Raw genomic sequence first — 17,223 nt, forward strand, 5'->3', positions numbered from 1 at the left:
TGACAGCTTCCCATTACCAAAAGATATGGAGAAGGTATGTGGCCTGGTGTGAAACCAATTCCTTTCCACCTGTGGATTTTAAACTGTACCGTTTTCTGTAGTTCCTGCAGTCAGGCTTTGACCTGGGCTTACGTCTGGGGTCCTTGTAGGTACATTTTTCGTCTCTTTCCATTTTCTTTTAAATAAAATTGGCAAGCATTCTTGAAGTACAGACCTTTCTCCAAGGGGTTCTGAGGATTCAACCCCCCTTTGTGCCGCCTACATCCAGGGACCTAAATGTGGTCTTGCAGTTTCTGCAGTCATCTTGGTTTCAACCGCTTGAGTTGACTGAGTTAAAGTACCTCACATGGAAGACAGTGGTGCTTTTGGCCATGGCATCAGCTAGGTGATTGTCAGAGTTTGGTGCTTTATCTTGTTTCATGCAGATAGAGCTGAACTGAGAACAAAACAGCAGTTTTTGCTGAAGGTTGTTTCGGCTTTCCCTCTGAACCAGGCTATCATGGTTCCATCAAGTGTGGGTCACTCTGGGCATCCTGAATCCTTGTATGTGGTTTGGGCGCTTTGGGCCTATGTCGGTAGAACAGCCAGGCCGCACAAGTTTTTTTTTTTTGTTCTATATGATGCCCAGAAAAAAAGGACTGTCTGCCACAAAGCAATTGGGCAGGCCATGCTGCTGCAGTCTCCACACGTTCCCGCCCATTCTGGAAGCTTTGGGACACCCCCAATGTATTGAGCATCCCAGTATCCCATATAGATGATGGAGAAAAGAGGATTTTAATTACCTACCGGTAAATCCTGTTCTCGAAGTCCATATGGGATACCGGGCGCCCGCCTCAGTGCGGAGCTCTATAATGCATCTGGTTGTCACTAAAATGTTGTGATGTTTTGGCTTGTTGCCTATGTTGTCACTTTACTGATATTTGCTTGTTATGTTCAACAAGTCGTTAACAGTATTGTTATTGTTGTTTGTTTGGGGGGTGTGCTGATATGAATCTCACCATACTTGCATATACTCATATCCTTCCTCACATATGTTCATTCTCCTCGGGCACAGTTTTTCCTTAACTGTCTATGGGAGATGAAGTAGAGGAGCCAGTACACCCACTATGAAGAAGTTATTTGTGCCGGTCTCCTGCGGAGGACTTCTTCTTCCCCAATGTAATAAACGTACTACTATTAAGAATCCCAGTATCTCATATGGACTTCGAGAAAAGGATTTACCGGTAGGTAATTAAAATCCTCTTTTTTTGCACGATATAAGACCTGTTTTCGATTGAAATCATACCGGTACAGAGAAACCTGTGTGTCTTCACCAGATGCAGCCCCATTTTCACTGAAAACAGGGCTAATGTTTTGTAATTTTGCTTTACTGGCAAAACATATCCCGTAAAAGCTGGGCATGCCTATATCTGATTAAATATACCCGAATGTTCTATTTAGCTTCAATTTGTTCTGCATCTAGTGCTACATGAGCCTTTTGTCTATTTTGCACCCTTTTTATATAAATTATATTATTTTACTTTATACAAACATTATTTTATCTAAAAGTTTGCACTCAGATTTCTGCTCGTAGTTAGTCAGAAGCCAATGTATAAACAGACAATCATAAGCACTTGCTAGAGAAATTCTTTCACCTCCTCCCTATAATCATCTAGTTAAACCTGTCTAAACCAATGTAACCAGTGTACATAAGTCATAAACACTTACCAATTGTCGGCTCACAACACTTTGGGCTGATGAGTGGTAAGTTTATGCACTTACCAATTGTCAGATAGGTTTGCAGATCAGCCAGATGGCTGACCCGTCATCCTAGTATACACCCAGCATTATTAATATATATATGTTTTACTGTATTTGCTGTTCATTAGAAAGCCCACACTCACTCTTTCAGATACAAACTTAATTTGAGAAGCATCCACTGCAAATTTGCACAATATTCTTCACCAACTTAGTATTTGCTCTGCATTAACCCCTGTGTACAGCTATTAAAATCTATTCAACATTTCTTTATACTGTGTAATGAAATGCTATACCATTACATTTTGTAATACTTGTGTATAAAATGTACTGATTTTTTTTTTATCTGTCTTAGATTAAAGATCTTGAACCTCTTTTGTGTCACATGAATAGCCCTTCTCATATTATTTGGACGTCATCTAGCAATGCGAGGAGGTCTGCTTTCAGTCTTGTGGACTATCAACACCGCCAAGGCCAGGAATCCTACAGTTCCTCTAAATATGCCACTGATTTGCTGAGTGTTGCTTTTAATAAGCGTTACAATAAAGAGGTTAGAAAAGCTGTTTTCAGTATTGAAGTTATGCAATCTATAACAGCTCATCTCATGTTAAGACCCAAGATGGCTGTTATCCTAAATGTTTGAAATGTTTTGTAAGGAATGGAACATAGTGAATGACCCAGTAATTCGTCAGCCACATCGATTGGTTGTGGTAGATTAAGTTGACATTGAAATTGTTAATTCCAAAATGTTGACATTTTAAATGTCAACATTGTGAATGTCAGCAGTGTAGACCTATTTTAGATATCCATTGATGACCTATTGGAAAGGAATGGAAATCAATATTCAGTTTATTGGTCTACTTATATTAATAAGCAACTTTAATTTATTTGTCTTTTCTTGCATGAAGTAATTCCAAACTTATAATAAATAAACAGTAGTTTCTTATATAGCGCACACATATTCTGCAGCGCTTTACAGAGAATATTTGATCATTCACATCAGTCCCTGCCTCAGTGGAGTTTACAATCCACTGATATCCAAATGGGAGTTTGTTACCCTCCTAAGGTTATTAATTGCAGGTGACTGGCATAAACAGAACTATCTCAGCTTGTACTTTCTTATCCCACATGTGACTACGCAGTGCAAAGCATCTTTCTTCATTTAAAAAAAAATAATTATGACCATAATGTGCATCTGTCATATAATTAAAACATATAGATGTGACTTAACTGCATTACTAGCATACACTGATCTATGGGGTGTACGACACTTGTGTATCTGTGTGTGCCTGAGTCTGAAGCTGTGTACAAAGATCTGCTTTGCGAGTGGCTGTGGCGGTGGCTTTTTCCATTCTGTTTCATCTGCAGCTCAGCCTAGTGTCCCTACTACACTTTAAGTAGCTTTTCGAAAATTCTTTGAATAAGGTGTAAAATGTAAAAGAAAAATACAGTACACATGGTGTATAGATGCCAGTAAGTTAAGGCACATAATTCTGTTTAATGCAGAACTGTATCTTAAGGCCCATACACACTAGAAGATTTTCGTTTCCAAAGACTTTGCCAAAATCTATGAAAGATATATCTGTCACCAAAGTAGTGCATACACACTGAGCTATTATCCCCAAAGAGCAAAAGATTTTCAGATTTTTGCTGAAAATCTTTCAAGTAAAAGGATATTTACATAATGGGCTGGGTTAGAATTCCAAGGGTGGGAGCAGGGGCCATTTTATTCAATGCATTTCTGTTTCTGGGGCCTGATTCAGAACTGATCGCTGGACTGTGTAAATTCAGGGCCCAGCGATCAGGTAAATGCCGCCCTGGCCAGGGAAATCTCACCCATGTGCAAAGCTACGATTTTATTTGCAGCCGTATTGCTCCTTACACGTTATGCCACACATCATAATGCCCATTACATGTTATACGCACAGTACACCTTATGCCACACACCGCGATGCCCATTACACATTATGCCACACACCATGATGCCCATTAAGCCACATACCATAATGCCAGGGGCTTCATGCTCGATCCCAGGGCCCTTCATGTTCGATCCCAGGGGTGGGGGTGAACTGCTCATTGCCACGGGGGAGTTTAAGAGCATTGAGAGTGGCAGCCCAGTCGATAGTGTGTATACATTGCTGCCAAAAAAATATTCATTGATGACCAGTATTGCCAGTAATATTTACATTGCTGGCATGTTCCAGCAATGTGTATATATTACTGCATTTAAAATAACATATGTGCCCATTGGTGCCAGTAATATATCTATCTATCTATCTATCTATCTATCTATACAGAAGTACCAACACATTCGCCATTCCTAAGAATGGGGTGCAAACAGCACCCACTTCCCAGGATGGGGTGCATTGGCCTGTGACCACACACTCTAGTAAATACAAACACAGGGGGCCCAGCACTCACTACAACAAACTAACTCACCTTAACATTCAAATAATCAATTAAATAAAGAATGGGTTTTAGTTCATGAATTGATCGATGCATTTAAGCTTGCAGCCCATCGCTATATATATATATATATATATATATATATATATATATATATATATATATATATATATATATAATATTCTGTGTGAGCCGGCACTCCCAGGTGGATGATGCTGATAATACTGACCCGGTGCCTTCCAGTATGGACTTGCTGGTCCTGGTATAGGGTCAATGATCAGGCGGCACTCACGGATTTGATGAAAAACGTGAAAAACTTATTTATTCATCCGACATGTTTCGGGCACACGGCCCCTGAGGACGGGCCGTGTGCCCGAAACATGTCGGATGAATAAATACGTTTTTCATCAAATCCGTGAGTGCCGCCTGATCATTGACCCTATATATATATATATATATATATATATATATATATATATATATATATATATATATATATATATATATATATATATATATATATATATATATATATATATATATATATATATATATATATATATATATATATATATATATATATATATATATATATATATATAGTCTCGTAGGAAGGAACAGACAGCGGCACTCCAAGGGTTTTCAACAGCGTGTATTAAAGTAAACCAACGTTTCGGGGTATCATTCACCCCATTGCACTTAAACCTTGACAAAGGGGTGAATGATACCCCGAAACGTTGGTTTGCTTTAAGTGCAATGGGGTGAATGATACCCCGAAACGTTGGTTTGCTTGTTTGCTTTAATACACGCTGTTGAAAACCCTTGGAGTGCCGCTGTCTGTTCCTTCCTACGAGACTACCTGTTTGTTCCAGAAGGCACCCAGGTACTGAATTCCAGCTGAGGGAGTGCCAGGCCATCTACCTCTCTCTCTCTCTCTCTCTCTCTCTCTCTCTCTCTCTCTCTCTCTCTCTCTCTCTCTCTCTCTCTCTCTCTCTCTCTCATATTCATATATATATATATATATATATATTTAGCAGATAAAGCAGGCAGGCACTCACTGTGGGTACTTAAAGTACGGTGCAGGGTCCATACGGTAATGTTAATGAAACTCACTCACCCAATCTCCGTGGCAGGCAGACAAAGCAAGAAGGGACCAGCACTCGTTTTGTGTATGAAGAAAAGTTTTTATTGAATTACAATGCAGGCATAATTATACAAACATTGCGTACAACTGACCCAACAGCCGTTTCAACCAGGAGTACTGGTTTTCGTCAGACGAAAACCCCTGACGAAAACCAGTACTCCTGGTTGAAACGGCTGTTGGGTCAGTTGTACGCAATGTTTGTATAATTATGCCTGCATTGTAATTCAATACAACTTTTCTTCATCCACAAAACGAGTGCTGGTCCCTTCTTGCTTTGTCAGCCTGCCACGGAGATTGGGTGAGTGAGTTTCAATATATATATATATATATATATATATATATATATATATATATATATATATATATATATATATATATATATATATATATATATATATATATATATATATATATATATATATATATATATATATATATATATATATATATAATCTCCCCAATATTCCAACTCGCGCTATACAGTAGTTTACAAATTTGATTTTGAATATTTGGCAGCCTCACCACTCGGTTCCCTGAGGGGTAGGGAACAGACACAACCCAATACTTCTACCCAATAGTGGTATGGCGCCTGATTTTTGAATATTGGACATTAATATTCAAAAATCAGGCGCCATACCACTATTGGGTAGAAATAAATATATATATATATATCTATCCAGATTTGTCACTCATCCCCTGTGTATATAACGTTCCCGCCCAGCGGCATACACAAACCCGCCCCCCCCTAGGGAAAAGACCAGTGTATAATTTTCGCGCGACCCCCCCCCTCTTGCGCCATTCGCGTGACCCCCCCCCTTGAGCCATTTGCGGGACCCCCCCTTGCGCAACCCTCCCCCTCACGCCAATTGCGCGACCCTCCCCCTCGCGCCATTTGCGCGACCCTCCCCCCTCGCGCCATTTGCGCGACCCCCCCTCGCTCTCTCTCGCGCGCGCGACCCCCCCCCTCTCGCGCATCATAGCTAAATGAACATGTGTTATTTTCCTGGGTTAAAGCTCAACTGCCAAGTATCTTATGGCTTTTAAAGGTGAGACCATCCCAAACACAGCACCTGAATTAGTATTAAAGGGGCAGCTGTCACAGGTTTCAGGTAAATGAGCTTATCTAGGGTGCATGAGAAAGCTATGATCACAGTAACAAAGGTTAATTAAAAATTGACCCAAATATATAGATACAGAAGTACAACACACTCGCCATTCCTAAGAATGGGGTGCAAACAGCAGGTTGCCAGGTTCATATGAAAACCAGTTGTTAGTGTAGGACTTGCAGTGAAATAGGGTCCCTTGGCGATGGGCTGCAAGCTTAAATGCATTGATCAATTCATGAACTAAAACCCCATTATTTATTTAATTGATTATTTGAATGTTAAGGTGTGTGTGTGTGTGTGTGTGTGTGTGTATATGTATGTGTGTGTGTGTGTGTATATAAATATATATATCCATTTGTAGAAATGAGGACACTCACCAGTCTTCTGCTTTAACAAGCCAGTATTTAATCCGTCACATCAATAATTAAAGTGCAATGTGCATGACAGTGGGCCACGGGCCAACGTTTCGGTCTGCCCCCAGACCTTCTTCAAGGCCCCCACTATCTCCTCCAAAGTGCAATGTGCATGACAGTGGGCCACGGGCCAACGTTTCGGTCTGCCCCCAGACCTTCTTCAAGGCCCCCACTATCTCCTCCTAAAATGCACTTTAGGAGGAGATAGTGGGGGCCTTGAAGAAGGTCTGGGGGCAGACCGAAACGTTGGCCCGTGGCCCACTGTCATGCACATTGCACTTTAATTATTGATGTGACGGATTAAATACTGGCTTGTTAAAGCAGAAGACCGGTGAGTGTCCTCATTTCTACAAATGGATATATTGGTTCACTGGACATTCTGGGATACCTGAGTTGATACCCCGGCTGTTGATACTGGCTAAAGGCGAGTGTGATCCTAACCCTGGGATAGACATTATATATATATATATATATATATATATATATATATATCATGGGTGCGGCACTCATAGCTTCAAATAACGAACACTTGACACTGTGGTAGTGATCAACGTTTCAAATTTATAAAACATTTGTCATCAGTGATCCTGATGACAAATTTTTTTATACATGTTTTATCAATTGTGTGAAGTGTTTGTTATTTGAAGCTATGAATGCCGCACCCATGTTGGACATACAGTTTCTTATATTGTGAGGGCACCGGCGCAGTTTATACTTGTCTCAAGGAGTGCCGATCCCGCCAGTTCTCTCTCTCTCTCCTATCTATCTATTTATCTATCTATCTATCTATCTATCTATCTATCTATATATTGCTTATAAATATCATTGGTGGCCAGTGGTGCTATTAATATATACATTGCTGGCATGTGCCAGCAATGTATATATAACTGCCTTAAAACAAATTCATTGGTGCCCAGAGGTGCAGTAATATATACATTGCTGGCATGTGCCAGCAATGTGTATATATCACTGCCTTAAAACACCTTAATTGGTGGTCAGAGCATTATGCTCCACATAGCAGGAGCAGGGAGCAAGCAAGTCAGCCGTGGGGCAGGGCTTTCTGCTGGGGGCGGGGCGTCCTTCCAAGCTGTATGTCCGGGCAGGGGAGTGGAGCAGAGAAGCTGTGCAGCCGCAGCGTTAGAGCCGGAGGAGAGGCAGGCAGCGTTGGAGCGGTGAGGGGTGAGTATGAACAGGGGGAGGGAGCGGGCTGTCAGCTGGACTGAAAGACTTTCATCTTTCAGCCCGGCTGCTGTACACACTTGGCGATGATGGCTGAAAAACCAGCCATTATCGCTAGGCGTGCTGGTAAAACCAGCAGATTGCCCACCTCGCTAGCGATGATGCGGGAGCGCGCATCATCGCTAGTCTGCAATCTGTGGGGCATACACAATAGGCGATTTTCAGCTGAAAATCGTCAAGTGTGTATGGGCCTTAAGTTTGAGACGCTCCTGATACGTTTCTTTCAAATATATATATATATTTAGATTACATAGAGAAGGGGTGGCCAACCCGCGGCTCTCGAGCCGCATGCGGCTCTTTGCTTAATGAGCTGAGGCTCATTCAATCACCCCCGTCGCAGTGCTAAAGTTCTTCCCGATCACTGTGGTCAGCAGCGATCAGGCAGTGAGCGGCAGTGGCTGCATTATAGGTCCAGCCGCGGAGCAAGCCCCCCTAATATATGATGGACATCCAGCGTCTTGCCCCCCCGCCCCCTTACCCACGCTGATGAGAAGACGGCGGCGCATAGGATATGATGCTGCGGGAGCCAGCGCTGGGGCCGAGGAGACCAGCCGATGGAGGCTCCGGGGCTGAGGGAACAACAGCCATTGCTGGAGCCAGCTGCTGCTGCAGGGAAGTCCAGCTGCTGCTGAAGCAGAGGAGGCCAGCTACTGCGCGGGAGCCAGCGCCGGGGCATAGAGAAGACCTGACATTGACTACGTAGCCGCAGGTGAGAAGGAGACGGAGTCCAGGAGATCTGGGGGGGTGGGACAACCCTTTTCTAACCCATGCTCTGTCCCCCTGCCTTGCTTTACTTACATTCGCACTCCTCCCCTCACCTCTCTATCTACCTGCCTCTCACTCCCTCTTTTTGTCATCTCTCTTGCCCCACCTCTTTCGCTCTCACATGGTCCATCCCCACTGCTGCGGAACGTGGAAGCCGGCATCAGGGCACAGGAGACCTGACTGCTAGTACTGGGTGGGGGAGAATAGCAAAGTGAACCTCATGGGCTTCAATAGTGTTAACCCCCCCCACACACACACACACTTTTTTGAGGGTGGCAGTGTATAAATGGTATGCATGTATGAGGGTGGCGTGTATAAATGGCATGTATGTATGAGGGTGGCGGTGTATAAATGGTATGCATGTATGAGGGTGTCGGTGTATAAATGTATGTATGTATGAGGGTGGCGGTGTATAAATGGTATGCATGTATGAGGGTGTCGGTGTATAAATGTATGTATGTATGAGGGTGGCGGTGTATAAATGTATGTATGTATGAGGGTGGCGGTGTATAAATGGTATGTATGAGGGTGGCGGTGTATTAATGTATGTATGAGGGTGGCGGTGTCTAAACGTATGAGGGTGGCGGTGTCTAAATGTATGTATGTATGTATGTATGTATGAGGGTGGCAGTGTATAAATGGTATGTATGTATGTATGAGGGTGGCGGTGTATAAATGTATGTATGAGGGTGGCGGTGTATAAATGTATGTATGAGGTTGGCGATGTATAAATGTACATATGCGCATGATGTTGGCTCTTCGTTGTCCCAAAGCATATTTTTTGGCTCTTTGTCTATGACTGGTTGGCCACCCCTGGCATAGAGGGTAGAAGAAAAGTAAACTCTTTGTGGGAGCACACTTCCCGCGGAAATAAATTTTATAGGGTTTTTGCTAAAAACAATAATTTTTATTTTATTATTAGTAAAAGTATTTAAGTTCCTGTAGTGTCCCTGTTACCTGTGATGTAGCTAACACGAAAGTATGGTTTATGTGTCAAGATGTCACAAATTTGTGTAATATAGTCAGTCAGGTTGCTGAGGGGGTAAATTTGCGATGGAATGTGTGTCCTATGTATATATGTATGGTTGTGAAAAGACCTTCATTCATACCATCATATCCACCACATAGCATAAATAAAGCAATGGTAACTTAAATCATGGGTCATCTGTTTTATATCTGTGGGATGCAGTTTCAACCATAGACTCTTATGCAATACAGTGTGATCCCTTTTATTGGTGGTGTGATCTGTATATGCACAGACGTATGGTACTTGGGTATTCCCTGGGGGTCTCCCAGCCAGGTACTAGCCTGGCCCTACACTTCCTTGTTTCCAAGTGTGGGATGAGTTTGGGCATAGTCAGTGTGGTAGGACCATATGTATGATTACAGCCGATGGGTATCTTCTGTTAATATTGCAAAGAAATGTGGTCTAGAAACAAAGCATCGTTTCACGCTGGTGAGAAAGGTAAACAATTGAGTTACACTGTTGCATGTATGTAGCAAATAATTAGACTGGTATTCACGGTTATCTTCATAAATTGTACAATAACCTTCCCCCTGTAAATTTGAGAGAAAGAGCAGTGTCTCTGACTGTCTAATTCTCTCTTAATTAATGCCAGGTGATAATTGGCTGCAATAAACTGGCATACATTATGGATGTTTGCTTTATGATACTTAGCCTCCAGTCGCTTGCAAGGATAAAGTCTCCTTTCCCTGTATGCCCATAAGAGTTAAGGTTCACTAAATACTGTACATACAATTCCTGAATGATAATTGGTTGTCAAATTGCAAAGAGATGGTCTTGTCTATTCAGCATACAATTGGCTAAACAACAGTGCAAGTTACAGGAGCGGGGTAGATCCCCTTTGTTATAACATTCCCATTTGATTAGATGTTTCGTGGAATAGATTCCTCTGTGTCTTTGGTTTCCTTGGCGATATGTACACATATGCCCCGGCGTCCTGTTCTGTGTGTTTATCCCGGGCGTGCGCTGAGGTATGTACTGGAGGTCCACTCCGAATCCTCCCACGCTGCCTTCAGCATCTTTCCCGCCTGAGTTGCAAACCAGTGACCTCAGTCACATGGTTTGTGTTAACCTGACATACGTTTACCCCCTCAGCAACCAGACTGACTATATTACACAAATTTGTGACATATTGACACATAAACCATAATTTCGCAGTAGCTACATCACAGGTAACAGGGACACTACAGCAACTTAAATACTTTATATAATAATAAATAATAAAATTATTGGGTACTTGTGAGTTATCTGGACACCCGATTTTTTGATTGTATGCCTTAAGTTAAGGCATACAATCAGATGCGATGCGATGCGATATCGCATCGCATCGCATCGCATCGCATCGCATGCGACCATCGGATGCGATGACCCGATTTTTCCATAGGAATCAATGTTAAAATGATTCCTATGGAAAAAGGGGTCCTTTTCATACCCCTACTATCCAAGTGGGCATGGAGTTGGATATAAACCTGTGGCGAGCGTAGCGAGCCACCGAGCCCGAAGCGTGGCGAGCGAAGCGTGGCGAGCGAAGCGAGCGCCGCGAGGGGACGGTATTCCGTGGCCCCTCGCGGGGCTCGCTACGCTCGCCACGCTTCGGGCTCGGTGGCTCGCTACGCTCGCCACAGGTTTATATCCAACTCCATGCCCACTTGGATAGTAGGGGTATGAAAAGGACCCCTTTTTCCCATTGAATTCCATGTTAAAATGGACTCAGTCCATTTTAACATTGATTCCTATGGAAAAATCGGGTCATCGCATCGCATCGCATCGCATCCGATGGTCGCATGCGATGCGATGCGATGTGCCCGATCCGACCCGACCCGATTTTGAAATCGGGCGTCCGGATAACTCACAAGTACCAATTATTGTTTTTAGCAAAAAACCCTATAAAATTAGTTTTCTCGGGAAGTGTGCTCCCACAGAGTTTACTTTTCTTCTATCCTCTATGCAATCTAGTTGTATTAACTCTAGAGATCACCACTGTTGGTCACCATATCTCACCCTTCAAACATGCTCTCTCACCCTTCAAACATGCTCTGGTCTCGCCTATTCTTAAAAAAACAAACCTGGACCCTTTATCTCCCACAAGCTACCGCCCTATCTCTCTTCTCCCATTTGCCTCTAAAATACTGCTGGTTTACAGGCGTCTCACCAGCTACCTGTCTGACCACTCCATCCTTGATCCCCTTCAATCTGGCTTTCGCCCACTTCATTCCACTGAGACTGCCCAAGTGAAAGTCACCAATGACCTGCTGTCAGCCAAATCCAAGGGTCACTTCTCCCTGCTTATCGTTTTGGACCTATCTGCTGCCTTTGACACTGTGGATCACCCTCTTCGCCTCCACACACTCCAAAACATTGGCCTCTCTGGCACAGTCTTCAACTGGTTTTCCTCTTACCTCTTCAACCGTTCCTTCTCAATCTCTTCCTCTGGCTCCACCTCACCACCTTCCATCCTACCTGTCGGGGTCCCTCAGGGTTCCGTCCTTGGCCTTCTTCTGTTCTCTCTGTACACCTCCTCTCTGGGTGCACTCATTACCTCCTTTGGCTTCCAATATCACCTCTATGCGAATGACACCCAAATCTACCTCTCCTCTCCTGATCTGTCCCCCACTGTTTTCTCTCAAGTTTCCAACTGCCTCTCTGCCATCTCCACCTTGATGTCTGAGTGATTTCTGAAGCTGAATATGGACAAAACTGAACTTATTATCTTTCCCCCACCCAGAGCTATGCCCCCTACTAATATCTCTATCACTGTTAACAACACCATCATCTCCCCCGTTCCCCAACTCCGCTGCCTGGGTGTCACTCTTGACTCCTCCCTCTCCTTTGCACTCCACATCCAAGCCCTGGCCCATTCTTGCCGGTTCCAGTTACGCAACATTGCTCGCATCAGGCCCTTTCTCTCACAGAGTGCAACTATGCTGATTATCCACTCATTTGTCATCTCACGGCTTGACTACTGTAATGCTCTCCTCACCGGCCTCGCTCAATCCCAACTGGCTCATCTCCAATCTGTCCTCAATGCTGCAGCCAGGCTTATCTTCCTCTCCCGCTGCTCTAATTCTGCCACTCCCCTTCAACAAAATCTGCACTGGCTTCCATTCCCCTACAGAATCCTCTTCAAACACCTCACACTCACATACAGGGCCATCCCTAATTCCATTGCTCCATATATCTCTAACCACATCTCCATTCATACATCCTCCCGCCCTCTACGGTCGGCTGACGACTGTCGTCTCTCCTCCACCCTGATCACTGCTTCCCATGCTAGAGTACAGGACTTTTCCCATGCTGCACCCCTTCAGTGGAACGCACTCCCTCGCTCCATTAGACTCTCCCCGACCTTGCAAAGCTTCAAACGGGTACTGAAAACTCACCTATTCATCAAAGCATACCCTTCCACTGCATAAAGTAGCTGGTTCTCTGACCCCTCACCTGTTTACATCCTGCTATCTAACCACCACCCATTTGCTTGCACCTCTTGTAATCTGTCTGTCTCGCCTTCCTACTAGATTGTAAGCTATTCCGAGTAGGGCCCTCTTCCCTCCTGTTGTCAAAGCCCACTTCTCTTCACATTTCACTCACAGCTCTCCTATACTCCAACACTCAGTGACCATCTTCGTCTGCATACTCATCTCCATCATTGGCCTCAAGCCTCTAGTTGTATGTTGATTGAGTCCTCACTACTTACATTTAAGCTGTAATGTGTATTGATCTGTGGCGCTCTTTATTTGTACTGTATTTTTGTTACTTATTTAATGTTATGCCAAGCTTCGTCTCCCTGTATTGTTCCTTTGTACGGCGCTGTGAAACACTTGTGGCGCCTTATAAATAAAATTATAATAATAATAATAAAAATATATAGTATAATAGCGGTAATTTAACCTAAATACTCGATGACGACTATTTTTTTTTCAATTAAATCTTTTTTTACTGTTACAACAGTCTAACCCGAGAAACAGAGATTACAGTTATACTATTCTCTATAACCAGTGCGGTAATCCCAGTCCCTACTACTTTGCAAATATATATATTTGTGAATGTCAATTACATTTCATGTTTGCTTTATTGGTGCACTTAAGCTCTTTTTATTGGCATATATTTCTTACCAGAAATCTAATCTATTTTACCTCTTATATATGCTAGTAACATTCTATGTGGTATACTGTTGGCATGAATAACGAGTCATTCTTCTACACAGGGCATGTATTCCAGCGTGGTATGTCCCGGGCTTGTTATGACAAATTTGACATATGGGATCTTGCCGTCCTTCTTCTGGAAACTTATCATGCCTATTATGTGGTTGGTGAGTAAATGAGAATTGTAAGGTATGAATGTAGGTGTTGGAATGGTTTATTAGCATGCTATCTTTTATATAGCAGCACCGATAATGTCAGGGATGTATACCGCTGTGTCATTTACCAAATACAGTCCCATCATACATGGGGGAGAAGCGGTATCAGTGGACATAACCCATACTGATACCAGGCATAGGCGAATCTAGAATTATGGTAATGGGTGGTCCCAAATCTAGACATAACAGTAGGGGGATCTTAGCGCGGCGTAGCAGCGCGGCAAAAAGGGGCGTGGCCTCATGGGAAGGAGGCTTGGCATCACAAAAAGGGGTGTGGTGTTACACTTTAGACCATACACAGTAATGCCCATAACACATTTTAGCAAACTCTGTATAACCCATTACACATAAAGCCACACGCCGTAATGCCACTTACACATAAGGCCACACACCATAATGCCCATTACACATTGTGCCACACATCATGATGCCCATTACATACTATATAACAAACCGTTATGCCCATTACAAAAAAAAAACGGTTTAACCTCAATATCCCTGGAACCAATTAACCCATATGGATCCAGCCTGGTATCAGATTGAAGGCCCAGCAATTTGGGTTCGACTGAGATCAACCTCGAGCTTCAGTGATGCCGAAGGGGGAACTGGCAGCCGTTGAACTGGGTGGGGGTCGGAATTAGTGGGTCCCATGTTATCCTATAGGGAAAATGTTCCATCTCCGGTTCCCAGGGGGCTAGAGACACGGGGCTGGGCTCGTTCTAAAGCTCCATCCCTCAGCTACAAAATGGGCTAATGGGTGGTCCTGTGCACCCCCGGACCACCCCCTAGATTCGCCTATGATACCAGGGTACGAAAGCAGAGTATGGAGACCTGTCTGTACATTTGTTCTGAGCTTACATAATAGCGATGTATCCACATACAATTGTTCTTATAGCATGCCAAATAGCCCTGTTTCATACCAACAGTCACTGCAACTTTCTTAAAATATGCATGTTAGTGTTCTAAGTATTTATGATTTTAGCACATTAACCTGCATTTGTGACTTAGGGCCTGATTCAGAGATGTATGCAAAGCAGTTTCAATTCAGTATTCAGCAGCAGTGTGAAAATATGCAAATGTGGCAGCTTCTGGGATTTGTTTATGTCTGAGATCTGTTGTTTGTGTACAAAGACATCGTACCCACTTTGGTTGATAATATTCCTTCTGAGTAAGGAGATTGGGGAGAGCTGTGCCAGTCGCACAGAAATCACAAACTTATTATGCGGGTGGACCCTCTTTGTGCACTATTAGTATTTAATATTTCGATATGCGAGGGTGTGCTACCATAGACACAGAATGAATATATTGGGGAGGACAAACAAAGGGTGTCTTTGTTTGGTGCACCAAAAGAGAATTTAATAATAAAACATGACTTTTATTGGTTTCATTAAAATAGTTGCGAAGATATAAAAAAAACACGAAAAACACATAGGACAACATTGATTGATTTAAAAAGGATATAATATATCCTCACCTAGTGGGACCCCACTTCACACTGTCCCTGAATAATTTTATAAAGCACGGTGGTTGGAATTTAAAAGTGGAAAAGTTATGTCTGGTATTGACAGTTTTACAGTGTGTATGCTTATCCAGGATGTAACAATTATCAGATACAGGGAGGGGGAGGAGTGAAATGATTTCATTTCACTCAGTAGCGCTGGCTGGTACACTGGGGGATTTACTATAACATCCAATATTTGATTTAAAATTTTGAGTATGGCTGCTGCCACCTTATCAGAGAGATTGTGTTTTCTCTGTGCAGCAAGACAAAACAAAGTGTGTGGAGACTGTGATTCCCCACTAGATGGCGCTGCCACACTCAACACTTTCCACAATAAACTTTCAATAGAGAATTGCTTTTTATATATTCTTTTGTTTAATAAAAAACCATGGTAAACATTTTAAGATGAATAATGCGCACTTTTACATATATAAAAAAATTACACTCAAATAGGACATACTAGACATACAACATAAAACATATAAGGCTGTTTAGACACGGGCTGGCTATGAGCCTCACAACTGCATGTGAATATTTATGAGACAATAGGCTTTTAAGCAAATATTTATCAGTCCACATGGATTGTCCCTCTATGTATGCTGGAAACCAGGTCCTATATCAGAGCCAGAGGTGGCTTTGGATCTCCACAGTGGGTGTCCACTCCGTTTAATGAAAGGAGTGTGGCCCCAGGCGCTGGTTCCGTTTGTGTCCCAATCCCAAGTGGGATATTTGTAATCCAAAACGATTGTGGTGGCTGGTGATGGTATGGCTCGAGCAGGCTCCAGAACGCGTTTCTCCGCCTTCAGTATAATCGGCGGCTTCCTCAGCTGGATGTCCTGTCTCTCCACTCTCAGATTTTTATAGTGTTTTCCTTCGCGGGCTTCCGCGACTTCCACATTGCACGGGTCAAGCCTCGTTTCCAGAGTCTTATACTGCGGCGGCCATTTTTGCCTCAGATTATACAATATATTATATCAGATACAATGTATATATTCCTGGGGCTCACTATGCAGTAGCGATAAGCGCCTGAACACAGATGTGATCCCGTTTCAGCGCTACCGCTGGCTGGAGCCGCTAGTTCCACAGCCTGTGTGCTGACCGCAGAGCTGTGTCTGAGGTGTCCCGCCGTGCACTACCTCGCTCTTGCGTGTCAGGTCAGATCAGACAGGAGTGTACACGGCTCTTGCGCTAGAGTCCGTGTCACTGTTCTACAGGGAACAGTGTGCTACGGATACCCTGTGTAGCCACCGGCCTAAACAGATCAAAATACAATCATATGGGGGAAGGGAAGTGGGGTTTAACACACTAGGTGTGCAGTCAAGCGTACACTTTCGCAAAAGCTTCTTCAGGACCAACCAGGCAGGCAGCCGGAAGCTCCTTAAGTACCGGTTAGTACATGCATATCCATTGTATGCAAATTGAGAAGGGAGTGTCTGTCAATTCATTATCCAATTAGTGGGCATTGTAAATTGTCAAGCCCTTGTATGCAATTAGGTAAATCCTGCACATTTGTATTTACAAGAGAAATGAC

At 43.2% G+C, this 17,223-nt stretch overlaps 1 protein-coding gene across 1 annotated transcript in view; it reads left to right on the plus strand.

Annotated features, from left to right (window-relative positions):
• Positions 1–17,223, plus strand: part of HSD17B7 (hydroxysteroid 17-beta dehydrogenase 7) — a 135,934-nt gene that overhangs the window by 61,626 nt on the left and 57,085 nt on the right. Inside the window, exons 5-6 of the mRNA XM_083156674.1 lie at positions 2,093–2,287; positions 14,039–14,143. Of these exons, the coding sequence (XP_083012800.1) occupies positions 2,093–2,287; positions 14,039–14,143 (300 nt within the window). The remainder of the gene's footprint in view (positions 1–2,092; positions 2,288–14,038; positions 14,144–17,223) is intronic.

The sequence above is a fragment of the Crinia signifera genome, chromosome 8, assembly GCF_055691185.1.
Source record: "Crinia signifera chromosome 8, ASM5569118v1, whole genome shotgun sequence".
In the NCBI taxonomy this organism is placed as follows: Eukaryota; Metazoa; Chordata; class Amphibia; order Anura; family Myobatrachidae; genus Crinia; species Crinia signifera.